At 43.6% G+C, this 26909-nt stretch overlaps 1 protein-coding gene across 1 annotated transcript; it reads left to right on the top strand.

The window, feature by feature from the left end:
• The first annotated feature begins 948 nt into the window (after positions 1 to 948).
• UTP6 (UTP6 small subunit processome component) lies at positions 949 to 26909 on the top strand. Its single transcript, XM_077328731.1, has 19 exons — positions 949 to 1121; positions 3316 to 3400; positions 4232 to 4273; positions 4377 to 4469; positions 6558 to 6605; positions 7635 to 7698; positions 9403 to 9521; positions 10186 to 10263; positions 11428 to 11509; positions 12220 to 12301; positions 14427 to 14608; positions 16528 to 16607; positions 18054 to 18131; positions 18279 to 18458; positions 19870 to 19950; positions 20822 to 20931; positions 21032 to 21098; positions 22208 to 22280; positions 24499 to 26909. Exons 1-19 carry the CDS (start codon positions 1030 to 1032, stop codon positions 24651 to 24653), a joined length of 1791 nt encoding a protein of 596 aa, XP_077184846.1. The 5' UTR covers positions 949 to 1029; the 3' UTR covers positions 24654 to 26909.

Genomic DNA, 26909 nt, shown 5'->3' with positions numbered 1-26909 from the left:
ATTTCTGCAACTTGCTGTACATGAGCCTATCTTTATGCCTGACACAGAAACAATTGGTCCAGAATGTGGCAGCCAGGGTTCCTATGGGAACCGCCTGGAGGGCCCTCATTTGGCCTTTGAATATCAGATCAAGCTTAAGGTTCTTGTAATCACCTTCAAGGATGATATGATAACCATCTTCAAATACTTGAAGGGGTGCCATATAGAAGATGGAGCTTGGGGTGGGAACTTCAATAGGATATAATGGCATAGATAAGAGTCCAACTTACCAAGTGGCCATTTCCCCCAAATGAACTGATCTCTGCCACTGGAGATCAACTGGAATAGCAGATCTTCAGCCAATACCCTAGTCTCCTAGTCTTTGGGTAAAATGACTGTATCAAAACAGTTTAAGGTCTGCGTTTAGGGGGATCCCTCCAACATATGCAGAAAGCCAGTTTTTTGGATTTGCAAAACCGGCTTAGCAGAGCACAACTGGTGCTGTTACTTGTGCTGTACCAGAGGGGGTTGGGGGTTTCCCAGGCATAGTTGTCACTTTGGAAACAACTGTGACAGTTTCTGTTTTTAATTATTGCGTTCTACAAGCCAAACAAGTATGAATCACAGTGTGAAAGCCCCCAGCATCAGGAGGCCCCTGGATCCATACGCCCGTGGCATGTGATACATGGGCTGCTAAGGTAAACCCCCTCTGTGTATTAGATTCCTTGCAGCTGATTTAGAAAACAGAACCCGAGAGTGTTCCTACATAGAGCACCCCAAGCCGCCTTCTAAAACGCCCAACACTCTAGTTAGCCTTTGCTTCTGGGTCCTAGATATGCCTTGGCTGAAAGGCAATTTATTCATTTTGCCAGAAACCAGAAATGCTGCAGTTGCACCGGGGAGCCGCTGGGCGGCCGCCGAAGGAGCTGAGCGTGGCCGGTCTAGGCAGAGACTCGTGTCCAAGGAACCGGAAACCAAGGCGGCGTTCCTGCCTGCGCGTGTGTTGCTGTGCAGGAAGCTCGGCAAGCAGCTCCAGGGGCTCCCCAGGTCATGGCGGAGAGGATCGAACAGCGTATTGAGGATCGGATCCCCGAGCTAGAGCAGCTGGAGCGGGTCGGGTTGTTCACGCGCAAGGAGATCAAGTGAGCAAGGCAAAGGCTGCCTTAAGAGCCATGGAGGGGACAACTTTGACCGTTGAGGCGCAGGGGTGCAAAGCTCCAGGTGGCACCCGGAGATCGCTTCCCTTGGAGTAAATGGCTGCTTTGGAGAATGAACTCCATTGCATTATACCCCGCTGAGGTCCCTTCCGTCCCCAAACCCGGCTGTGCCCAGGTTGCACCTAAAATCTCCAGGAATTTCCCAACCAACTGTTGGCAGCCCTACAACTTGGGAAGGACACCAAAGTCTAGATTTGATCTTTGGGACTAAGAATGTGGCTCAGAACAAATGTGTGACAAAGTCCAGTAAATATGTGGCGTTTCCTATTGCTGTAATCTTGGAGTAACTGCTCTCTTGATTTCATTTCCCTACTTGTTAATGCTGAGTATAATCCTATTGGTTATGCCTGCATGTTTTTGACCCATGGTGTTTTTAAAGTTTGGTAAGGATGAAACATTAAGGTGTTTGTAAATGTGTGATGTGGCCATGTGGGTGACCCTGCCTCCTGATTAACACTTTAATTGATACTTGTTAAGATTTTCATATGAATTCTAGGCTTTTGTTTTTTTTACGTATCTAGCTTCTTATTCTCTTCCTCTTAACAACTGATGACCCTTGTTTGCTACTTAAGTGATGGAAAGTCTTGTTAAAACATTGCTTAATTCACCTATCTTCCGTGTATTGTTTGGTCAAAGGAAATCCAGTATCAAACTGCAAAGTTCTGCTGAACAAGAGTCAACCCTAGAGAACAGCATTATGAATCCGTATAGTGTTTCAAGCTATATTAAAGTATTGGATTGTTACAATCTGTTGGTTGTGTTGTACCTATTTTATCTTTCAACCACAGGTGCAGAAGATAACTTTCTGTGTATGGATCAAGATGGGTAGTCATGTTAGTTTGTAATAGTAGAAAAGAACAAGAGTCCAGTAGCACCTTAAAAACTGACAGAATTTGTGGGAAGGTATGAGTTTTCATAAATTACTGCTCACTTCTTCAAATAAATGAAGAAGTGAGTAGTGACTCACTAAAGCTCATACCCTGTCACAAAATTTGTTAGACTTTATGGTGTTACTGGACCCTTGCTCTTCTGTGTGTAGAAACTGTGCAAGCTGTTAATGTGATATTTAAAGCTTGCATTCAAATTACACTTTCAATTAATCTTGGAAACAATTCACTTCAAGTTAGTTGTAATTGCCAGTTTAATATAGCAAAGTAACAAGACACTAATAAAATCTATTTCTAGACCCCTTGTTTACAGAGAAATATTTGCAGGTATGGAGGCAGTACATGATAAAAGATAGGAAGTAAGTAATCAGATAGGAATTGTGAATAGGGTTTTACATGTTACATGGAATATATACTTTTCTGGTTATGTCCCTTGTTTGTTTAACCTTCTCTCTCCCACACCCACATTTCCCATCAAAAACTTGCACATTCAGAAGGGAGGTCTATATTCTGTATATTAAAAATAATCTGCTGGATTAGACAATCTGTTCTAGCATTCGGTTTTCCAAGGCAGCCAAGTGAGTGTCTGTGGGAAGTCCCCAAGCAGAGCATGAAACCAATGGCTTTGTTGCACTTATTGGGAGGCTCAGTCCCCTGTAATATACTTAATTCCATTCAAATATAATGATGGAATAAATTAGAGCTGAATAAAGTTAAGATGATGTTTTGTTCTCCTGAGAACTTTTTAAGTACATAAATCTAGACATTAGATGACTGCATGCTCCTTGCAGACATAACCATGATGCACCTGGGACTTGGGTGAACTTTCTGCTTCAAGTGGGGGTGAAGCCAGGATTGGCTATTTATTCTGGCAAAGTGATGCTTTAAGGAAGAAACCAGTGGTATGCCAGGGGGGAAAATGTATTAATGGGCACCATGTATGGAATACTGTTGTAGAAAAATGAACAGAGAAAGAGAGAACTGAATACTCTCAAATATTGGCTGTCATTTGATTTCTTAACACAAGCACACACATGTATAATTATTGGAATTTAGAAATAGCAGGTGTTTCTCTGTATAGCTGTGTAGATGTATGTCAATCTAGCCAATGCCAGTTGTCATATTTAAAAATGCAAAAATTTAGGAGAGGTTTTGATAAAAATAAAATATAATGAAGGTGTATTGTATGGGTCAGAACCATGACAGGATGCTACCTTCTTACCTTCCTATAGGGCAGTTATTAAGAAGACCTCAGCTCTAGAATATAAAATACAACGGAGAGCTCTTCATAAGAAGGATTTTATCAGTTATATTCAGGTAACTTTCCTATGTAGAATTCTTCTCTCTTGATATTTATCTCAATTACCTCTTTACTTCAGTTGTTTTTGTCTTTTTTCCTGTCCATTACACAACTCATTTAGCAGCTATTCTACGGTATGGCATATGAAGCATTCTGGTCTTTGATTCAGTCTGTATGTTGAGCCAGTCGTCTTGATGTTTGAGCCAGTCGTTTTGATCCCAGTTTTGTGAATGTTCACAGCTAGGCTGAAATAAAATTTCAGCATGCAGTATGACTATAGAGGATCATGTGCCTTGAGACAAATCAGCACTTGGTAACCTTATTATAATAGCCCATGTAGAATTCCAATTAATTCCACTATGGTGACACGCGAAAGTCTGGGTGCCTACCCTGTGCTATGTTAGAGGGGCTGGTAAGAAAAGGAATCTTTAATGTGAATTCTTTCAAAGAGGCTCATCAGATCCAGGTAAAGCCCTCATATAAAAGGAACTCCTCATATTAAATAATCTGTCCCGGCAGCATGTTGGCAGATTGAGCCCTCTGTTCTGCTGCAACACTTCTGCTTTTAGGAAGAATGTGACATAGTTAACTCTGCGTTTTCAGACTTCAGTAGAAATTATAGCAATAAGCCATATATTATTTTAGCTGTGTGGTATATATAGTTTATATCTAAAATTGTTACTGGGATTAATTATGGTGTTGGCTTTCCCCCCCACCTCTCTTGTCCCAGACAGCTTCCTTTGTCGTCATCTTTGTGCATGTGTCTAAAGTATAGTTGTGTGAGCTTGGCATACTAGCTGTTTAGTCCTGGAGAATTGTGCTATTCTTTAAATATTTTTCCTTTCTAGTATGAAATCAATCTGCTGGAATTGATTAAGAAAAGAAGAGCGGTAAGTAGACAAGTAGCTGAAAATGAACTCTTCTTCATTTTATTCTGGGGGATTTTAAAAGATTGCAGTGTGCTGATAATCGTCTCTTTCCCCTACTCCTTAGCGAATCGGCTACTCATTTAAGAAAGATGAGATTGAGTACTCTATTGTGCAGCGGATACATGGCATCTTCAAACGTGCCACAACAAAATGGAAGGTAAACCTATTTTTAAGCCGAACGTGGCATCAGGCAATGCCTGGAACCATTTGACTAACAGGTCTAGGCCATCCAAACTGGTATGTCAGTTACTTTATTGAAAATATTAAATATAGAAAAAGGAAATTTCATTGCAGGAAATAGAATAACTACAGCAGGATAACATGGAGCGACTTTTTAAATAATTTGTCCCGATCACTATGTCACTGCTGACTTTGCTCTTGGGCCAAAGATTGGCTCCATAAAAGAGGGGTGGCCAAGAATTTCAGCAAAAGGCTGAAGCTTCTTAGGTGACCTTGTAGCTTGGTGTAGTGGTCATGAGCGTTGACTTCTAATCTGGCGAGCTGGGTTTGATTCCGTGCTTCCCCACATGCAGCCAGCTGGGTGACCTTGGGCTCGCCAAGACACTTATAAAGCTGTTCTGACCAAGCAATGATATCAGGGCTCTCTCAGCCTCACCCACCTCACAGGGTGTCTGTTGTGGGGAGAGGAAAGGGAAGGAGATTGTAAGTCACCTTGAGACTCCTTCAGGTAGAGAAAAATGGCATATAAGAACCAACTCTTCTTCATTTTATTCTGAGGGAAGTGTTGGTGCTGCAAAGTGCCATGTGTATTACAGATTCTAATGGCTACTCTGTGTGGCAACAGTATGAAACACACAGTCAGCAGAACTTTGCTTCTTTGTGAAGCCTCCTTGTGGCTGGAAGGGAAGGATCCAGAAAGAGAGATCCAGAGCTTACAGTCAGTGGGTTAGTCTAAGCGAGGGAGTTCTGCTTCTACCCAAGTATCTGGGGAGAGTCAAAAGGCCAGCAATAGGAGCAGTTGGTTTAGCCGGAAGGCTTGGAGAGAAGACTGGAGGCAAAAGCTTCCTATGTGGGATGAGAATCCAGGTGCCAGCCTTTCGGCTATCCCTCCCTTCATTTCCAACATGCTGAAGAAGAATGCCCTCTTTCCAACATGTGCAAGGGCCCTCCCCTTTCTAAAAGAATACCCGTGCAGCTCCCTCAGTCAGGTTGCTGCATTATTATTTGAATGGTATGATCTGAATTTGCATGGAAAGATGCTTTGGGAGCCAGTGTGTCTGCAAAGGATTGACTGCTCTGGGTTCTATGCAAGGCACTTGCCAAGTTGAAAGCAGCTCCTTGTGTGGGGCTTTGCAGCGTTTGGTGTGATGTTTCTCACCACCAGGTACTCCATGTAAAAAGAGTAGATGCCCAGCAAGCCTCTGCAATGTCCCACATCCTCTTGAGCACTGCTGGGAGAGGGACCTTGGAGGCTCAGCAACTTCTAGATGAACGTTGTTTAAATATTTTCCTTGAAATGAGCGTGTGGTGGTGTGGTGGTGGTTTAATGCCAAAATGTTGGTGCTCTGGATCCATTTCTTAAAAGCCATGAGCTGGATGCTTTAGGTGCTGTTGGGTGTTCTGTAATGCTCGCAAATGAATGCACAGTGATTGCACTGCCCAGCTCATAACTTTCTGAGTTTGGATTTGTGGATTCAGCTCTCAGCTCACCTTGGCCTTGCTGAGTTGTCCTCTCTCATCTTACCTGTCATTTGATGAATAAGCCTGGTCTGTCTGCAAGATCAGCATGCAGAGGAGACACAGCACATTTGTAGTTGTAATGCCGTACAAAATGAAGACAGAAAAGTGATGCAGGTTGAGAAGTCAACAGTGGTTCTAGAGGAGCATATTGACAAGGGGCAGGGTTATCTTGACTTGCTTATTGGCTCTTAGCCTACAACCTGATAGCCTTGCTACTCCAGTGGATCCGTTCTCTGCCCCCAAACAAGTGAGTTGTGCATTTTATGGGTGCAGAACATGAATACAGATTCCACAATGGCACAGAGCAAACGTAAGGAAATGCTTGTTTGACTGTTTCTGGAGGAGAGGGCTGGAATCGGCTGATAATTAAAGCGATGCACCTTCATGTCCCTGCTCCCGTTGCAGATTGGGAAATTTGTTATTGTGTTGCTGTGCCGCTCCCAGTTGCTACAGCAAGGCTTATTGTGTGTTGGGTGAATGGTACATAGAAAATAGCACTTGTGTGCTCAGCTGTTTCTTTTTCCCCTGTGCTTCATCCCAATAGGATGACGTTCAGCTGTGGCTGTCTCATGTTGCCTTTTGCAAGAAATGGGTGAGTATTTGGGCATGTCATTCCCCATTCAGGCTGCACAAATTGCGATAACACACCACGAGGGACAGCAACACAAAGCAGGGGAAAAAAATTCTCGAACCGCTGCCGCTGCAGGTTATTTTATTCCCTGTGGAGAATCCCAAACGCTTTTTCCAGAAAATTGGCTTGTCTGTTAGAGGAATGTAAAATATCACTGCATTAGTGGTCTTGTAAAAAGAGCTGATACTGCCTTTCATTTGCATTGTTCGCTGACCAGAATTAATAAGACATTGAGCTTCTTTCAAGGAAGTACTGGGTGAAGGCTTGGCATTGGTGGAGAGCTTGATCAAAATGCCTGAACTTGACTGAAGTTTCTATTTGTATTTGGTAACACCAAGCGCAGCCTGCCCTGGATGGCCTAGGCTAGCTTGATCTCAGAAGCTAAGCAGGGTTGGCCCTGGTTAGTACACAGATGGAAGACCACTAAGGAATACCAGGGTCTTTTGGAGAGGCAGGCAACAGGAAACCATCTATGAATGTCTCTTGCCTTGAAAACCCCTTGAGGGGTCACCATAAGCGGATGCATTGCAGGTAGAGGAATGTTTTCCACAGTTAATTGTACTTTAGAACAGTGGTCCCCAACCCCCGGTCTGGGGACCGGTCCCGGTCCGTGGATCAGTTGGTACTGGGTCACGGCTCCTCCTTGTCCTCCTCCCCGGCTGCTGCCTCAGGGGCTGCCCTGCCACTCTGCCGCCGGCTCACCTTTGGTGCTCTCCAGAGGCCACCATGGCTGAGGCTCTGCTGCTGGCAGCACCCCCCAGCGGGCGGCAGGAAGTCAGGGGCGCCAGCGGGAAAGCAAGTGGAGCAGGGGCTCAAGCGGCAGCGGCAACGTCCCTTGGCAAAAGACTACCCCCCAGGCCTCAGTAAAATTGTCAAGCGTTGACCGGTCCCCGGTGATAAAAAGGTTGGGGACCACTGCTTTAGAAGAATCAACAGTACAGCCATTCTAGCAATGGGCCAATGTGACCGATGCCTTCTGTCTCCTAACAGAACAGGAAAATACAGCTGAGCAAGGTGTTTTCTTCCCTCTTGGCCCTTCATCCAAACAAACCAGGTACAGTAACTAAAAGCAGTAATTTGCAACCAAAGAGGTGCGACATGTAAGAAACAGACTCAGTTTGCTTGTACCATTTTTAAATTGACGCGACAGGCTAGCCTGATAAACTAGTACTGAGATATATTTGAGGTGCGTTTCTTTTTTTCTTTTTCATTTCTTTCTTGGGGGGGACGACCCTAGAAAAAAAGAACAAGGGAAAAACCATAAAATCCAACAATTAAACACATCGGGGGAGGGAAATAAACATAGAGATGAAATTCTAACAGTGGTGGCAGATCTATACATGTTTCTATAAACAGTTTACCAGTATTTAAAAATAAGTCCATACGCAATTGTCATCGACATGCCATGCCTTCAGATTTTGATAGTGCTCCAAAGTCCTCAATGCACTGATTTGTGATTCTCTGTTAGGGGTGGGCCCAAGGCACAGTTTCCCATGAAAATACCCCAGTGTCTCCCCCAAACATTTTATGGAGCTTTGTCCAGTTTAGTTCAGCCGTTTGCCTGGCAGCCATTACAGACTGACAGCAGTTGGGAGTGCCTGCCCGCCCAAAGCATGTATTTTAGGGATGCCCACAATTAGACACCTTACTCTTTGCTACAGAGTCACTGCGGTGTTCAGAGTTCATACTCTTTTTACTTTGTGAGTCACAACTTAAAACAGACACGGAGAGAACTGGCATAAACTGGAAGGCCATAGTCAAACGGCAGTCAAGTTTCTTGTTCCATTAATTGCTGAGGCTTGTTTCAAATTGAACAACACACAGAGGTCCCCTGTGGGTGACCACTTCTTTTCGTTGGGTGTTTCCCTGCGGAAAGTAGCCCTGAGCTGAAAAGGGGGAGCGATTAACTTCCCTTCAGAGGATGTTTCTACCAGGTGTTGGGGAAAGACCATTCTTTACCTGAGATCTTGGAGAGCAGGTGCTGCCCAAAACTACAGGAGACCCTCTCACTTTAGCGATTCATGATTTGCAATTGTAGTTATTCTGGCTCTGATGTCGTGATGCAGTCTCCAGCATGTTGCTATTCTTACTGTGCCATCATTATGAACATTATGTAGGTAAATTTTGCTGGGGATCTCATGGTTTTGGTGCTGGGTTCAGAAAGCATTCTGTCTTCCAGTATCTGTGGATTTAGCTGTTTGCGAATGAGAAGAGTCCACTTTATTACTGAACTACATGGATCTGGTGTGTTCTGAAATGGCTTCAAGCATTCCGTGTAATTTTCCCACCTAGTACTTGCGTAAATAGACGTTTGTTGTTTGTAAACAAGTTCAATCCAGGTTTTGCCCCCACCATATTTTTTATGATGTATCTAGTCTGCCTTCAAAACTGCCCTGAGACTGATGAGTTTGTGCATACATGCAATTTCAAATTGTTTCCGCACAGCAGTTACTTATGTGAAAAATATGTGATAATCATTCTGTCAAAGGCCTTGGCCAGTAATGGCTGGTGTGGGTGTGGCTGCGTGTTGTTAGACACACACATGCTTTTTGTTAGACACACACATGCTTCTCTTTATGGAAGAGAAGTGATTGTTCCAGGGTTTGTGACTGCCATGTGCTGGGAAGTGGTAGTATCAACATGAGCACAAATGCTGGGGGCAAATATAGGGTAAGCTGAACACAGCATAGATACTTCTGCTTACCTGTTAGTTCTGCAGCAGCTGAATACAGTTACAGCCAATGTCTTTCTGTTACAGCTCTATGGATTATGGCTGCAAAATGGGAAATGGAGAACCGTCTGTCATCTGAAAATGCCCGGCAGTTGTTCCTGCGTGCATTACGCTTCCACCCTGAGTGTCCCAAACTTTATCAAGAGGTAGCACATGGTTTTGCTACACACACACTATATGTTTCTTACATATAAATACTAGCTTGAAAGGGCCCCCTCCCCTGGACCCTGGCCAGGCAGCTTAAGGTGGCTTTGGGCCGCAGCTTGCTGCTGAATCAAGTGGGGTGGGCGGGGGCTGGCCAGCTCATTAGCAGGCCCGGGACAGAGCTCCTTAGCAGGCAGTCAGCAGGCCGGGAGGCCTTTGTTAGCAGGCCCAGCCTAGCAGGCTAAGAGGCTCTCATTAGCAGGCTCTGCTTAGCAGGTCAAGAGGCCCTCGTTAGCAAGCCCTCCACCAGGACCCTTTGCCCAGGGCCCTCTCCCCTTACCTGCTACTGGTTCCAGGCACTGAGGTGCTTCTGAGATCAAAGAGCCTAGAGTCCAGGAATGGAGGGTGGGAGCTGCAGGGGCAGGGCCAATCCGGGTGCAGCCAGCTTTGCTATTCCAACTTGGACAGCCGGACACGTTCCCCCCCCCCCCCCCCGGCTGTTTCACAATTATATAGAGGAACCAGGAATAAGGATATATATCCTTCTTAGCTCATAGAGTTATATGTTGATAGAAAATGTTCGGTTTTTCCTTTCTCCCTGGTAAGTGTGTCTGGTGTGATGGTTGGAGCCTCTGTTTTTATTGCTACTTCTTCTGTCCTCTGTAGTATTTTCGAATGGAGCTGATGCATGCTGAAAAGCAGAGGACAGAAAAGAAAGTGTTTGAGAAAGCTAACATGGACTTGGTAAGAAAACATGGGTGAATCAGTTCCACTTCGGTGGTTAAGACATGGCATTTGATGTGGTGTATTAAGAGATAAGAATCACTGCCCCATCTGTACGACTTCCCCTGTACACTGTTCCCACATGTTAGAGCTGAAGCGAAGAGATCATGTGAAACCCTGCTGATTCTTTGGTGGTAGAAAATGCTGTTAAGTCACAGCTGATTTATGGTGACCCCATAGGGCCGCCTTTCTCAACTTTTTAGCATTGAGAACCCCCTAAAACATTCTTCAGGCTTTGAGTAGCCCCAGAAATGGCATGATTGTAGGTGGCAAGAGAAAGCCTGGTTGAGAAAGCCCGATTTAAAGATTCATATCCTGGGTTTTTTTTCCTCCAGGGAAATCCAGACTAGATTACAACATCATCTTCCCTTCTGTTTTATCCTCATAACAGTAAACTTGTGGGATAGGTCAGGCTGAGTAAGAGTGATTGGTCCAAGGTCGCCCAGCGACTTCACCTGCCCTTGTGGACATTTGCTGTTAAATTCTATGCTGGCTACCAAAGGCTGGTTTGAATGTAAACATTTTACGCTACTTCTGGAACAAGCATTTCAAATGATGTAGGATTGTAATAATAAAATTGGTTGTTATAGGAACACACATTGACTCAGGGTTTGGTGAATTTCTGGTTTGTTTTGTCCTGGCACTTTCATTCTCCTCCACCTCGCACCGCACTTATTGAAAATAAATGCTTCCAAGAAACATGCTAATCTACCTTATGTTGAATCAGACCATTAATTCATCAAGATCAATACCGCCTACTCTGACCGGCATTGGTTCTTTAGGATCTAAAGCTAATCAGTGACATGAGCTTTCTTCTTTGACTGCTGCCTTTACATTATAGTCTGCTTCTCCCCTGATGAGGAATGGTGCCTGTGCTCTTTTGTGCTTTATGCACTAAGGGGCTACACCATTTTCTTCATTACCGTGGCAGTAATGCTGCTGTATATGGAGCATTCTTCTGAACTCAGCTGCTTGTGGAACCCCATATGCATGCTGGATTTTTGTCAAACTTTGGCTTGCGTCAGAACTGTGGAAGAAAAAAGACTCAGTTGTATTCCATACATTTTTTCATCTTCTGACAGTGAGAAATTGCTTATTGTAAAATTGCGTTGTCTCAAATTTTAGAGCGAGTTCAATTATTCGGAGGATATACTTAATGGTGAAATGGCTCGAATAGTCTGGAGAGAGGCCATCCAGAAAGTCAAAGGTAACTGAATTATTCCTTCTCTCCTTCCATCTCCCATTTCAGTTTTTTAAAAAAAAATAGAATTAGATACCTTGCAGTATATTTACTGGCAGGTATTTAGACATCTTGGGTAGCTTTGAATATGGCTTAGTATGCTAGGTTGGATGGCCCAAATATCTGATCCATTTTGAGCTGCATTTGCTGAAAAATGAGATCCTGTGAAGGGCTGTCACATAGAGGATGGAGCAGAGTTGTTTTCTGTTGTCCCAGAGGGTCAGACCAGAATCAGTGGGTTGAAATTAATTCCCAAGAATTTTCAGCTAAGCATCCAGAAGTTGTTCTTGACAGTTAGAGTGGTTCCTTGATGGAACAGGCTTCCTTGGGAAGTGGTGGGTTCTTCTTTGGAAGTTTTTAAGTAGAGGCTAGATAGACATCTGACAACAATGCCAATTCTATGAATTTAGGCAGATTGTAAGTGGGTGGACAGAAGGGATTGTGTAGGTGCTTGGCTCTTGTGGCCATTTCCTACATTCTGCAGGGGGTTGGACTAGATGAACCCTGGAGGTCACTTCCAACTCTTATGATTCTGTGATTCTAAGGCAAGCAAATAATACAGAGCATTGTTGACCTAAATTTGATGGTTCGGATGACCCCTTTCCTCTCATTTATTAGGATGTCCACTTACCTCGGGACATCCATGCTGAGCCTCTCTCCCTCTCTCTCCATTCTAGGTGCGGAGTTTCAGTTGACGCTGCTCTCTATCGCAAAACTTTTTGATTTTACACAGGAGCTCCAAAAAGGAATTTTGGACAAGTAAGTAGGCAGCCGTGGGGAGTGATACAGACCGTAAAGTGGTTGGTTCTTTGTAAGAATTTGTTCAGTTTTTTGGTCTAGGGTTCCACTTTTTCAGGTCTAGAGTTCCATTTTGAATACAGCTGACAAAATTAAATTGGCTTGTTTAAATCTGCTCCATTGATGGTGGCCGTGTGTTTTTCTCCCAAGTAACTTGCTTCGGCCAAAAAACTCTGTGGGCATGTGACCGGCTGTAGTATTGCTTTTAGTAGCCTTCTCCAGCAAGTGGATTTGAGAACCTACTTTCATAACTCAAGTGGGTCTGTTCATTGTTCAGCGAAGTCAAGTTATTAAAAAAAACAAAAAACCTTTGCTGCATTTGCCAAAACCAATGGAGTGTTTCACGATGTGCACACTGAAGAAGCTACAGCTGCTTGCTGATGCCAGGCATTTTGATGTCCCTTTCAGTGGGGCTTTCTCAGTGGTGTTACATCTTTGAAAGGTGTCTTGGATTGATCTTTGATGGTGTCTAGTCAAACAAGTTAAGCCTGATGAGTGAAAAAAATGTTTGTTTTTTTGCGAGGGGTGGAGCACTGCTTTCAATTAACAGTGTTCTTCTGACTCTTATCAGATTCTATTGGGTAGTCATGTTAGTATGAAGTAGGAGAACAAAGTTTGAGTCCAGTGGCACCGTTAAGACCAATAGAATTTTATTCTGGGTATGAGCTTTCATGGACATTCATACTTCTTCAGATACATTGAAACACAAGTCACCCACAATTACATATAGGTATCAGGTGAGGAGAATGTTGCCAGGAAGGGCCAATTGGAGTCAAGATACATAAATAACTTAAGTAGTAAATATAGCTAAGACTGGATGAAGGTGTTCAGTAAGACCTGTGAATAGCAGCAAATTAGCATACAGCGTAATAGATGCGAGAACTAAATGTTAGTATGTGCATTAAGAAACCAGTGTCTCTGTTAAGTCCTGAGGGTTCCATTGTTCTGAGTGTTGTAATAACCTCCTCACCTGGTGGAATGAGCTCCCGGGAGAACTGAGGGCCCTGATGGCACTCGCGCAGTTCCGCAAGGCCTATAAGACAGAGCTCTTCCCCAGGTCTTTGGTTGAGGACAGGGCAGTTAAGATGTGGGCTTCTCCCTTTGAACTTGCTACTCCCCATTAACCTCCCATGGCAGTTTTTGCATCCTCTGTGAGTGGGGATGGGATGGGGTTTTTAGTCCACTGCCAATATACTGTTCTGGATTTCTTTTATGTTTTATGTGGGTTTTTTTATGGGGCTTGTACAGCCAGGCTCTACATCTGCATCTTTTCCAAACCTACAGAGAGAGATTCTCATGTGAGGGAACTACAAGAAACCTTTTTGGAACTAAAATATTTTATTTGTTTGATTGTTTGTTTGATTTATAGACCACCCCTCACTATGATGTCTCAGGGCACCATATCCACCTGATGAAGCCATGAAGCAGATTAACAAAGCCCAAATGGTACCCAGAGGAAAACTGTTGCCAGACAGGCCCCAAAGAGACAACAGCAGAACACTACTAGTGGTCCTGTACAGTGACCAATAGTTCAATGCATCATTGGCAGCTTACTGTATCTACTGCATTATGAGGTCACTTTCACTTTCAAACAAATAAAATATTTTAGTTCCAAAAAGGTTTCTTGTAGTTCTCTCATGTGAGAATCTCTCTCTGTAGGTTTGGAAAAGATGCAGATGTAGAGTCTGGCTGTACACAATTGATTGTTTTGTAAGTTTAGGATGGTAGCTGGAGGCATGTCGATACATTTGTTGGTCACTAGAGGTCTGGTATAAGGTGACGTCTACGTGTCCATTGTGTGTTTTTATAGGAGTATCCAGAAAACATATTTCTTGCCTAGACTGGTTAATTATTGAGTCGATGGCCGTCTTATGAAGTCAGCTTTTTGCTGTGCCACCAAACTCTGCCCTTTTGTTCTTCCCCTTAATCGCTTTAATTTGGTGACAACTTGCTCCTTCAGATCAGTGGTACAGCCCTGTGTTCCCACGTGGCCCCACAGTAGCTAACATCTTCATGACCTACTTGGAACACTGCTTCCTAAACTCTTACCCACTCGCATAAAGACATGACATTTTTGGTTTTTAAGCTTGCAGGCAGAGTACTCTAAGGATCCTCTTGTGTGGGATTACATGGCACGGCGGGAACTGGAGCTGGACTCCCTGCCATCGAAAGAAGATCTGCCTAAGCGGTCAAAGGCCCTTGAGGTGGCCCACAAAGAAGAACGGTGCTGTAGAGTGTTTGAGGAGGCAGTGGCAGCCCTTCCCACAGGTGAGAAATTGTACAGAGATGCATTAAATGCTGATTCCTGCCCTTCTTTTAGAATGGAGGTTTGGGAGGTGCCTGCACTCCTCAGCTCTCTGGAGCTCTTTACGAAGCAGTGGGTTTGATGAAAGGGCAGCATTTTTTACTGGCATTGGCTTTGACTCCCCCCCCCCCAAAAAAAAAATTCTTGTATCTGTTATCTAAGGCTCATAGGGTAAGAGGTAGCAGTTCTCTCTTGCAAAAACAACACTGGGAACTTACTTTACTGTCTAAAAGAAAAAAGAGGTTTTTGTTGAGAAAATGGATTTTGAAATGTTCTAGACCAGGCTTTCTCAAGCAGGGTTTTGGGAAACCCTGGGATTTCTTGACAGCCCTGGAAGGGTTTCCTGGATGGGTGGGAGTTAATTTACACATGCACGCACTCACTCACTCACATATATATATTTGTTAAACATTTATTGGGTGAAATGACCATATTTGGTGCTGTCGACTCACCCCCCTCCCAAAATGACTAATATTGGGCCTGGAGGTGTGGGAAGGGGAGGGGCCCTGGGTGGGCCTGTACACAGCTATGTTTCCCACCATATTCTACACAATAGAGCCACTTCTAGGGTTTCTTGAAGTCTGAAGAATGTTCCAGGGGTTTCTCAATGGTAAAAAAGTTGAGAAAGGCTGTTCTAGACCAAGGTCTAGTTCTTGCAAACAGCAGGTAAGGTGACAAACCTGTGTTTTGATGAGACCACTTGACTTTGGAGGGGAGGGCTCTCTCCTGGAAGCATTAGCCAGCTGCCTGGAAGCAGTGACAAAATGGCTCAAGCAAAGTTGTCTGAAGCTCAGTCCTTCAAAGACGAAGGTCCTATGGCTAGGCAGGAAGGGATCATGTGAGGAAGCACACCTACCCAACCTGAATGGTATGCAGGTATCATTCCACCAGAAACCTGGGTATGATCCTGGATGCTTCCCTCAATGGAAGCTCAGGTCACAAGAGTGGCGCAGCTGGCATTCTACCACTTTTGCCAAGCCAAACTACTAGCGCCCTACTTGACCCCAGAACACTTAGCCATAATGATCCATGTGATGGACAACTCTAAACTGCTGCAATTCTCTGTACCTAGGCCTGCCCTTAGCTTTGATCCAGAAACTACAGCTGGTTCAAACTGCAGCGGCCAGGGTCCTCACACCAATACCATGGAGGTTCCACATCTGCCCCAGCCTTCAACAACTTCAGTAGCTACCAGCCTTTCTGTCTATACCCCTCAAAGAGCGTTGCACTCCACCATATCACCCGATAATCACCCGATCGTATCACCTGATAAATGTTTAACAAATTCTTTTAAAAAAATAAAATTAATTAACTCTCACTTATTTGGGAAACCCCAGGGCCATCAAGAAACTCCAGGGTTTTCACCACAGACAAGGTGCCACTACAGAGAAGACGTGTGTTGAGGACACTGGAATAAATTTTCCAATAACAGAAGATGTTCCCTCCAGATCCCTCTTCCTTCTACAGGCCCCCAATTTGCCTCTCCTCCTGTTCTTAAGGGTTGTGCTTCCTGTCCCCCTGAGCAGCCGCATTTGAGGGGGGGGGGAGGATATCAGTGAATGCAGCAGGAGGGAGGGGTGGTAGGAGTGTTCCATTCCAAGAGGCACCTTGTGTGAGCAGAAAACTAAATCTGGATCCAGTCTCTCTCTCTGCAATGGAAATGGCAAATGATCAGTTGACTGATTGGCTGGCTCCCACAACTGTGTCCACTTCTGGGATTTCTCTAAGCTTGAAAAATATTTCAGGGGTTTCTCCACGATCAAAAGGCTGAAAAAGGCTGAGTTGGGATTTTCATTTGATGGCCTTGGGAGGATAGGTGGTTATTGATTGTTACCTTCTCTGAAGATCGTAACTATCATTTTTATGTCTTTAATTTTCCCAGAGGATATGTGGAAATGTTACGTCACTTTCTGCTTGGAAAGATTTAACCGGAAGACCAATTGTGAAGAATTAAGACGGAAGGTAAATTTCTAACCTTCAGAATAATAAACATGTTCTATTACTGCTTTCTCTAGCTGCTTTTGGAGAGATGTTGTTGGAAATTAGATTGATGTTTTAATGGGAATTTTAATGGGGTTAGTTGTTGTGACCCGCCTCGAGCCTGTTGGGAGAGGCGGGAAATAAATCTAATATTAATATTAATATTAATATTAATAATAATGTTAATATTAATAATAATAATAATAATAATAATAATAATAATAATAATAAATATTTACCTCAGTTTTAGGCAAACCTACAGCTTGCAGGCCTGGAAGGATTTGTTCCCTTAAATGCTGTATATCAGGGGTAGTCAACCTGTGGTCCTCCATATGTCCATGGACTACAATTCCCATGAGCCCCTGCCAGTGTTTGCTCATGGGAATTGTAGTCCATGGACATATGGAGGACCACAGGTTGACTACCCCTGATCAGCCTCTGTCCATTTTTACTGGTGGGCCCCCTTTGAAAAAAATCACAAATATGTGGTACAATCAAATTATTTTGATGGATGACTCTCTATTCCTGTAAATATCCATAAGCTTGTTTGTGCACATCTTTAGCCTGCCCATCATCATTCCAGTTACTTCATTTTAAAAAAGATTTTGGAAGATAGGCTCCTAATGTCCTAGCCGGACTTGCAAAGTGGCTGTTTTCATTTAAAGTCACTGATGAAAAATTCTATATGACATCAAGGCTCATGGTAGGTAAAAAGGTAAAGGTAAAGGTATCCCCTGTGCAAGCACCGAGTCATGTCTGACCCTTGGGGTGACGCCCTCTAGCGTTTTCATGGCAGACTCAATATGGGGTGGTTTGCCAGTGCCTTCCCCAGTCATTACCGTTTACCCCCCAGCAAGCTGGGTACTCATTTTACCGACCTCGGAAGGATGGCTGAGTCAACCTTGAGCCGGCTGCTGGGATTGAACTCCCAGCCTTATGGGCAAAGCTTTCAGACGGCTGCCTTACCACTTTGAGCCACAAGAGGCTCTTCATGGTAGGTAGCGATGGACAAGTCTTTTTACAAACAGGATTTGCAGTCAGTTTTGGACAGCTTTATTGTGCCTTGAAGTGGCAATACCAAAGCGATGCCAGGAGTCTTTGAAAACTGCCTTGAGCATCTTCTGTGAAAATGCTAGAACTTTTTATCAAATATTGCTTCCTACCTTTTTAAGCGGTTAGCTCTAAAATCTAGAACATGGATAACCTGAACATTAAAATACCAGTTAAATTCTGGAATTTCGGTGTGCTTGTAGGTACAGTACCTTTGTAAAGGCCCGTTCGTTATGGGGTGATTTACAGGCATTTTCCTCTGTGACTGAGAGACAAATCTGTCTTTTTGTGGTTCTCAGATGTTTCACTTTGTTGTCATGGCTCCTAGTTTACACAGGGGCAAAAGTTACATTTCTTCTCCCTGCCTTCTTCTTGTAGAGGCTGGAAAGGCTGCTGGGCGTCTTCAGTCAGGCTCATGAGTCACAATTGCTGCCGGCTTCGTCGTATAAACAGTGGGTAAGGATGCGTGCAGTTGAGGGAGGCCGCCTCATGCTTTGCAGCCTCAAAAGCCGCCACCTCACATCAAAAAAGGAAGGCCAGAGGTGGATCTTGGAAGTCTGCTTCAAAATGCTGACACTTTACCTTCAAATTGCTTCTCTTCAGGTTCAGCTCTTACTAGAACTCAACCTCCAAGAGAAGGCCGAAGAGATGGCAGCGGCGGCCACCCAGCGATTCAGCCAGCTGGTAGAAATATGGGAAATGAGACTGCAGCTGCTGATCAAGCGGAACTGCGATGGCCTGGCCTCTTGTTTCCAGGAAGCTTTTCGGGCAGTTAAAGATAAGGTGGGTGATGGTGGCATTTGAAGAGTTGTCAGTCAGAAGCCTCAGTGTGCTGGTGCAGGCTGAATGCTTGAGGGCAGCGTTTAAAATTGGCCATGTCTGGGGTGAGTAGCAGTTGATTGTGGGGGACACACCTCAAAGCTCCTGCTGTTGTGCCCCTCCCACTCCCTGCTCTTTATCCCTAAGGGCTAAGACACTCATCCATACCATTATGGTAGCAACACAGTTTCCTGCTTGGAATTGCATAGGTCTGGAGTCCCTCTGGATTCTTGCTGTTTCCTGCAAGATTTGCATATTGATTCCGTGGTTCTTTGACTTCCCTCCAAGGGGAGGGAGGCGCATTAATTGTCACAGTATCCTATTCTTCAGCCTTGCTCTGGGCTTCCTGTTAGCTTGAAAATCTGCTGTGCAGTTGCATGCTGTGACTTACAACGATCTGTTGTTGTTGTTATGTGCGAAGTCGTGTCCGACCCATCGCGACCCCATGGACAATGATCCTCCAGGCCTTCCTGTCCTCTACCATTCCCCGGAGTCCATTTAAGTTTGCACCTACTGCTTCAGTGACTCCATCCAGCCACCTCATTCTCTGTCGTCCCCTTCTTCTTTTGCCCTCAATCGCTCCCAGCATTAGGCTCTTCTCCAGGGAGTCCCTCCTTCTCATGAGGTGGCCAAAGTATTTGAGTTTCATCTTCAGGATCTGGCCTTCTAAAGAGCAGTCAGGGCTGATCTCCTCTAGGACTGACCGGTTTGTTCGCCTTGCAGTCCAAGGGTCTCGCAAGAGTCTTCTCCAGCACCAGAGTTCAAAAGCCTCAATTCTTTGACGCTCGGCCTTCCTTATGGTCCAACTTTCACCCTCACCATATGGGAAGGGAGACATGCTCTGTCTATATGCCCTTCCACATGGGAAGGGAAACATGCTCTGTCCATGTCCAATTGCTGTGCAATTGCTGAGTCCTCTGGACCAGGCAAATGTACTGCAGCAGTGTGTGCAGGTATGCTGCTTTTCCTCGATTAGTGGCATTGGCTAAGCATGCCATGCAGACCACTTGGAACTTGTCCAGGATGCCTCCAGCCACTTGCGCATGCTCTGCCTCCCCATGCATTGAGTTGATGGTGCATTTGCACAGGGCTAGTATGTTTTTGGCTCCCTGTGTCACTGTGTTTGGTTTTCCTCCTTGCACTATTACACTGCTGTTTTTATCTAATTTGTAATGGACAACTGAATTAAGAGGGGTGGTCTATAAATCAATCAATAAATAAATTCATTATTTTTTGTTTGGTAATATTTATGTTAAGTTTAGATGCAGAGCTATTGGGCCCTCCTCACATTCTGACTTCTTTGACCTTTTGGTTCTTCATTCAGTTCTTTTGAGTTGAGTTCCTTGTGTCTTTTGCTGGTTTTCCTCCCCCACAGGACAGCTTGCCGATATGGATTTTATGGGTTGATTGGAGTGAGACGATGAATAGCAAGACTGAAACTGAAGCTCTCTATCAGGTATTGTGTAACATCAGGAGCCTTGGGACTCCATAAAGAACACTTCCCCCCCCCCCCAGCATAAGGTTTTGTGGACCATGCGCAGTTCTCTCAAAACTCTCTCAGCCCCATTTACCTCACCACATGCCTGTTGTGGGGAGGGGAAGAGAATGTGATTCTAAGTGACTTTGAGGCTCCTTAAGGTAGAGAAAAGCAGGCTATAAAAACCAACTCTTCTACACATGTTTGTAGTTGGAACCTGTGTGAATTGGGAGATTCACCTGTGCATGAATATGTTTATGCTGCTCTATTCTTAGTGTGCTTTTGGGTCCCTTCCCATCCCTTCTCCATGGTAGTTTCCCTTGTAAGTAGTGACAGCTGCTGCAACTTGTGGAAGGCTTCATTAGAGTGAACTTGGGTTCCTTGAAGCCTAAGACTTAAATATATATCCCATTTCTCTCCTGCTTGTTCCTTATTTTCCATGTGTTCCTTATCTTTAACTCTGGAGCCCCCTTAGAGCATGTAAGTTCCTGGGCTTATGTATGAGTTCAGCAAGCCTGACTCCTTCTCCTTCCTTCATCCTGTTCTTTCCAGACAGAAGTTAGCCTATGATGTGGCACAATATTTTTGCAGAGGGGCAAGGGCGGGACAACAGTACACAAGAGCCCAATAATCTTTTCCTTTCTTGTACCAGGTAGAAAAATGTTCATCTACCTGTTAAGTTCTTGCTTTAGGAGAAGGTGATAGCAAGACATCATTGGAGGACATCTTTTTAAAAATGTTATATTATCTGTGTATTAAGGATAACGTATATGTTATAGATTTAGCATATTTATGTAATAGAAAGCCGTGACTAACTTTTGAAAATAAAAGTTTACATTTAACTTGGCAGAAATCCTTACTTGCCACACTCCCAGCCGATTCTGTAACGATGAAAGAAAAGTACCTCGAATGGGCCTATAGGATAGGTGGCTATAAAAAAGCCAGAAAAGTCTTTATCAGGTTAGTGAACATTTTGGGAACAAACACCTGAATTATTAACACATGCATGCACAAAAGCCCCATCAATAAGCGACATTGACATGCCTGCTTTCTGTTCTAGCTTGCATGAAAGCCGGCCGTTTTCACTTGATTTCTTCAAGAAGATGATTCAGATGGAAAAGGAGCAAGTAAGTATTAAGCCTATCTTGGGGGTGGCTTATTTTAGGTTAATGTTTTCAGAGGCACAGGAAGCTGCAGATTTAAAGAGCTTGGTAGATGTGGGGGAACTCCATGGGACATGGCAGAGATGGAAACGGGGAGGAAATTGGCAAGGGAGAAAGCACAGGAGGGGTTCGAGAAGCACGGAGAGCCGCAAGATGGGGGAAGGTGAGAAAAGAGTTACAGAAACTCCTCATGACTTTCTGCCCAAAACCTTTTTCTCTATCTTGCCCTCATGCGGCTGATTCTGTGGACATAAATAAAATAGGTCTGCTGCCAGATTGACTGATAATACAGTCCACAAGTACCACCCTTCTAAAGCCATCTTATGCTGTAATTGTATGTGTTTGAGCCTATTTACTAATAGGCTTAAGGTTGCACCTTTGCCTTCTGCCGTCCATCTTGCCACTAAGGTGGCAATATTCAGCATTACTCCTGGGGCCCCCCTGTACACAGAAGCGAAAGAAACAGCAACAAAGGACTGAGCCATTTTGACACTCACCTTGGCTGCCTACCTTACTGTTCATTAGACCCTAAGCCAAAATGCTCCCCCCTTGCACTATAGCAATTATTTGCAACTGGATTATCCTGTGCAGGAATGCCATTCCAGTTGTATTATTGCAGCTGAGGTCCAGATGTAACCCCAGGCTTTCAACTGTGTTATATCCCCTTGTGTGGTTTACTCCCCACTTTTGTTCTACTTGGTTTTATGCCTGTGACAATGCCTGCCTTTGTGTTGCTGTTTTAAAATTGTTCTTTTTTTATTATTGCCATTTTAGTCTTACCCAACCACTTAATTGCTAGATGTTTTGATTTAAAACCGTATGGTTTTAATGTTAGCTGCCTCCAGCAGATTCTCAAGAGTGCAAAACACAAAGTTTTAAAACGCACGCTTGCCTAGATTTGCATTAGATAAACAATAGTTCTTAATGGTGGAGAGGGAGAAAGGGGATCGTGTTGCTTATATGTGCTGTAGCAGGTATCATCCTGGAAGCATAGGGCAAGTGTACTTATCTGGCACAGAACATGTAATAGCTGAATTCTCAGTTTTTCTTACCCCTTTTTTCCCCTTTTGAAGGAATCTTGTAAAATGGTAAATATCCGGGAATATTATGAGCGTGCTTTGCGAGAGTTCGGTGCCACAGAACCCGGTAAGAAGCCTTTCTTTCAGGGGAGTTTAATCAGTAGTTGGCTTCCCTTTCCCTCCCCATTGACTAGAGAGCCTAACTTGACTAGAGATACTAACTTTTAAAAAAGGGTGGGGGGATTGGAACTATACAAACCCAACTGATAACATTTAGGACCTTCAAAGGTTGAATGCCTGTATAAATGTTCAAATTATATTATTTTTATATTATTGTACACAATGAAAAAAAAACTTTAGGAATTAAAAACATCTATATATGAATCAATAGACCGATATGTTTCGGCTCTTATTGGGCCTCCTGGTTTTAACACACACCAGTTCTTAACACATACAAAATATGTACAGCAGTCAATAAAAGCTCCAAGGTAAGAGCTGTAAATTATCAGTCACTTCATGAAAGAAGATGTCTCGTTATCAGTCATTAGCTCTCTTCCAAAGGCTGCCAAAAATTTCAATGGTGTATTCTCTTATTAGTGCATGTATTGCAATGAGTGAAGTGTAAGAAGCTTTTATTTCAGTGGTGTTTGATCAGTAGTTGGCCTCACTTTTCCCTCTTGACTAGAGATACTAACTTTAAAATACGTACACATTGTACTGTGAGGTTCCCTGAAGGATATCACAAGTGTTTTTAAAACTAGCAGATACATGTGTTAAAAGTGCCTTACAGTATATGGAGTGGAGATTAGCCAGATTGATTTGTAGCCCGTCAAGCAAACCATTGGGCAAAATTGCCTTGTGGATTTACCCAGCATCCCTGCTTAAGCGTGAGGCCTAACGTGGGTTTGGCTGTGAGACTGTGGCAGCCATCTCCACAAAAATTCAGTGTTGCTGAAGGGGAAGGATGAGGTATTTCTCCTTCAGTAGTGTGCTGGTAGCTATTGGGTTGTGAATTTAGCCCAAAGATTGCACACTGCTCACCAAGGCATCTTTCCATTGGTGTTGCTTAAGCATACAATATTACAATGCAGTTCAGTGTTATGAGAAGCGTACTATAAATTACTTTGTGCTCTCATTCCCCTTCATAAATGAGATTTGTTGATAGTGTTTGGTTAGTTTAAGATCTCAAAGTCAGAGATCCTAATAAAAGGAGTGTGAGGTGGTAAACAGCAACAGTTCCCACTGTTTGGTGTAGTGGTTAGGAGTGTGGACTTCTAATCTGGCATGCTGGGATTCGATTCTACACTCCTTCGGGTAGAGAAAAGCGGCATATAAGAACCAACTCTTCTTTATTCCTATTATTTTTCAATCAAAATAATGGGGAGACCAGGTTACCTCCAGGGGAGGGGAGCAGCTTCTTCCATCTTTCTGAGGGACCAAGCACTATGAAGATAGGTTGAGGGACTTGGGAATGTTCAGCCTGGAGAAAAGGAGGTTGAGAGGGGACATGATAGCCGTCTTTAAATATTTGAAAGGTTGTCACTTGGAGGAGGGCAGGATGCTGTTTCCGTTGGCTGCAGAGGAAAGGATACACAGTAATGGGTTTAAACTACAAGTACAACGATATAGGATAGATATCAGGAAAAAAATGTTCATAGTCAGTTCAGCAGTGGAATAGACTGCCTAGGGAGGTGGTGAGCTCCCCCTCACTGGCAGTCTTCAAGCAAAGGTTGGATACACACTTTTCTTGGATGCTTTAGGATGCTTAGGGCTGATTCTGCATTGAGCAGGGGGTTGGACTAGATGGCCTGTATGGCCCCTTCCAACTCTATGATTCTGTGATTCTATTCTATAACTGTCCTTGTTCCAGTCACGACAGGGTGTCAGTCTGCATGCAAAATGACTAGGGTGCAATGTTCTCTTAACTAAGGAATTTAATACAAATGAAGTTGTCTGTTGTTTTGAAGAAGGTCGTTTACAGTGAAAAAAGATAAAAAGCATTTTGGCAGGGAGTTGATGGTGAAGGACGTATTTTTTAGGGTAAAATGTTTGTTGGAGAAACACAGGAATTAGGAAAATTGAATGATTATCAAGCTGAGATCTCTACTGCAACCACATTGCCTTTTCTTCTACAGAGTGCCTTATTTTCTGAAAGGAAGGCAATGGGTTTTTTGCCAGTGATGGGGTAACATTTTGTGTACCCCAAAATCCTACAGCAGTGTAGTTGCAGACTGTATGAATCTGTGTACCAGACCGGACCCTACTAGGTGTTTTTGCAAACAAGGGCATCCCCTTTAACATTTCCATAATTATAATATTTCCACCCTTTCTTGTTCCTCTTGAAGATCTGTGGTTGGCCTACATCAGAGAAGAGCTGAGTTCCCAAGGCAAACCTGAGAACTGTGGCAGCATTTACTGGAGAGCTATGAAAATGTTGCAAGGAGAACAAGTGGAAGAATTTGTTTCCAATTACACCTTGCTGCAAACTGGACATCTGTGAAAAACATAGCTGCGTCTGTGTCCTGGAAGACAAGCACCAAAGAACTAAATTGTCATCTCTGTATTTCATACTCCCTCCTTCAAGCAGAAATATAGCTATTTCTAGTCTTGTAGGTCTGTGTGCATTGCTGATTTTTCATGGGATCATCATTGGGATCACAGTTACACTGAATATCCAGAGGCTTGGATGCAGCAACCTAATGACATTTGCAGGGGTTCATGTGGATGAAAATTATTTCAGCTTGGCATATGGTGTCCAACCACATACATAGAGACCCAGAAAAGGTGCTACACCTGCCTCCCAGTGGCTTAGACAGTTCTCCTTTCCTGCATTTGACCTTCACAAGTTCCTTATGAGGCAGGGTTAGGTTGAGCACCATGCCCAGGTATCATGGTTGAATGGCATTTGAACCCAGGTTTGCCAATTCCTAGTTCAACACTCTATACCACACTGGTTCTAAGGAAATAAATTGTATTAGAATACTCTTCAAATAAATGTTTTCATTACTTGCTCACCTGTAACCTTTCTACAGATGTTTTGGTTTGCAGCACAATCCAGTTTAAGTTACTTTAGCTGGGGTTCAGACACCATCTTAGTGCCATCTGTTGATATTTAAAACCAGAGGTTAGTACCATGAGATTTCCCTCTGTCACACGCATGCACCCCCCCCCCCAGCCAGCAATTTAAAATCTCCCAAAATAATAGGAACAGTACTGTACCTTCAAAGAATGGATACTCTCAATTATCTCAGTGGCTCCAGTGGGGGTTGCTAGGCAACCACAATACTACTGCCAGGTTCCAAACCTGGTTTTTGGTCAATAAAAGGGAGAGGGTCTACAAATTCACTGTTCTCCTTCCTCCTATTTTGGAGGAAGGACCTCATCATGTTCAGTCCCAGCAACCACCACCAGGCAACTTGCTACCATTCAGTATGCACAACTCACACAGGTGCACTGGTGACTACAATTTGATACCCCACAACTCGCCTAGGCCTAGTGGCAGCTTCCACATAACTACTGCAACGTCCAGACTTTTCCCAGGAGGAGGCTGTCATGGGGAGGGAGTAAGGGTAAACTGAGAGCTGGCATGGTGTAGTCGTTGGAGTAAAAGACAAGTTTCTTGTTCTAGTATTCATACCTGGAGGAGGAGGGGCCTCTTGACTAGATCTCCGTTCAGTAAACACATCTGTAAGCAAATGCTTCCTCAGCTATCATGGGTGTACAGAACCTTCTATGCTAAAAATCTAATGGACAATCACTGAAATGGTTTGAAAACCAGCATAATGTCAGCCTTGCACCTCAGGCTGGCTGTTGTGTTTTTAACCAGTGGGAACCCCATCAGTCTCCAAGGGAGCCCCAAAGTGCATTTTAATAATCAAGTTGAAGTTATAGAGGGAAAATGGGAGCAAGTGTGTTTTCTAGGACAGGATTCAGCTGCAGCTGGAGAAGAGTATTTCTGCTTACAGCTGCTACCTATGAAGCTGTTCCTGGTAAGGACGATAATTCCTTTTGAGAAAAAACTAAATAAAGGGTTGGGATTTCCAAAACTTTAGAGAACCTATCATACCAGGGTGGTCTACTATCCTTTTTTACAGCTGATCTATTGCAATTGTAAAGGTAATAATTCCAGTAATACTAGAGATCCCAAAAGATTCCTATTCCTTATACCAGTCAACATCAGAAAGTTCAAAATTAACTTGAGTTATTAACCCAATTTTAGCAACATTTTCTGGCCCCAACATTGGGAAAACTGCTTCCTGTAGCATTTGTGGTGGGACAGTCTTTATTCCCAAATTCAAATCCTTCTAAAAAGGTAAATTGCCACTATCAAAGGGGTTTCCCAACAGAAGTGATCTAATACAGTCACAGAAAATGAAACTAAAAAATAACCATACTACAGCCTCTGGCCATAAATTCCTGTTCCTTAGTGTCACGATTTACAGCTTTTAAACCTAGTTCAGTGACTGAATCAAGAAAAAGGACCATCAGAATTTATCATACCATGTTTTGAAGATTGAAGGCTTGAGAAAGCATTTTAGAAGGTCTCTCAAAGTTATTTTCTTTTTCTAACAGTTCCAATTTTTGACAGCTTTTTCCCATTGGCCAGATTGAATGTTTTACAACTTTCAAAATTGTTGGGTCACTGCAAGGCTATTCGTTATCTCCAAAGCCTGCCCTTGCGGTAGAGCTGTAATTGAAATTTTACCTCACTTTGTATTTAGTCATTTGTATATTTGTTGATAAAAACTAAGTCTCC

Source organism: Paroedura picta, chromosome 3 (genome assembly GCF_049243985.1).
Source record: "Paroedura picta isolate Pp20150507F chromosome 3, Ppicta_v3.0, whole genome shotgun sequence".
In the NCBI taxonomy this organism is placed as follows: domain Eukaryota; kingdom Metazoa; phylum Chordata; class Lepidosauria; order Squamata; family Gekkonidae; genus Paroedura; species Paroedura picta.
This window is presented reverse-complemented; position numbering and strand designations above follow the sequence as displayed.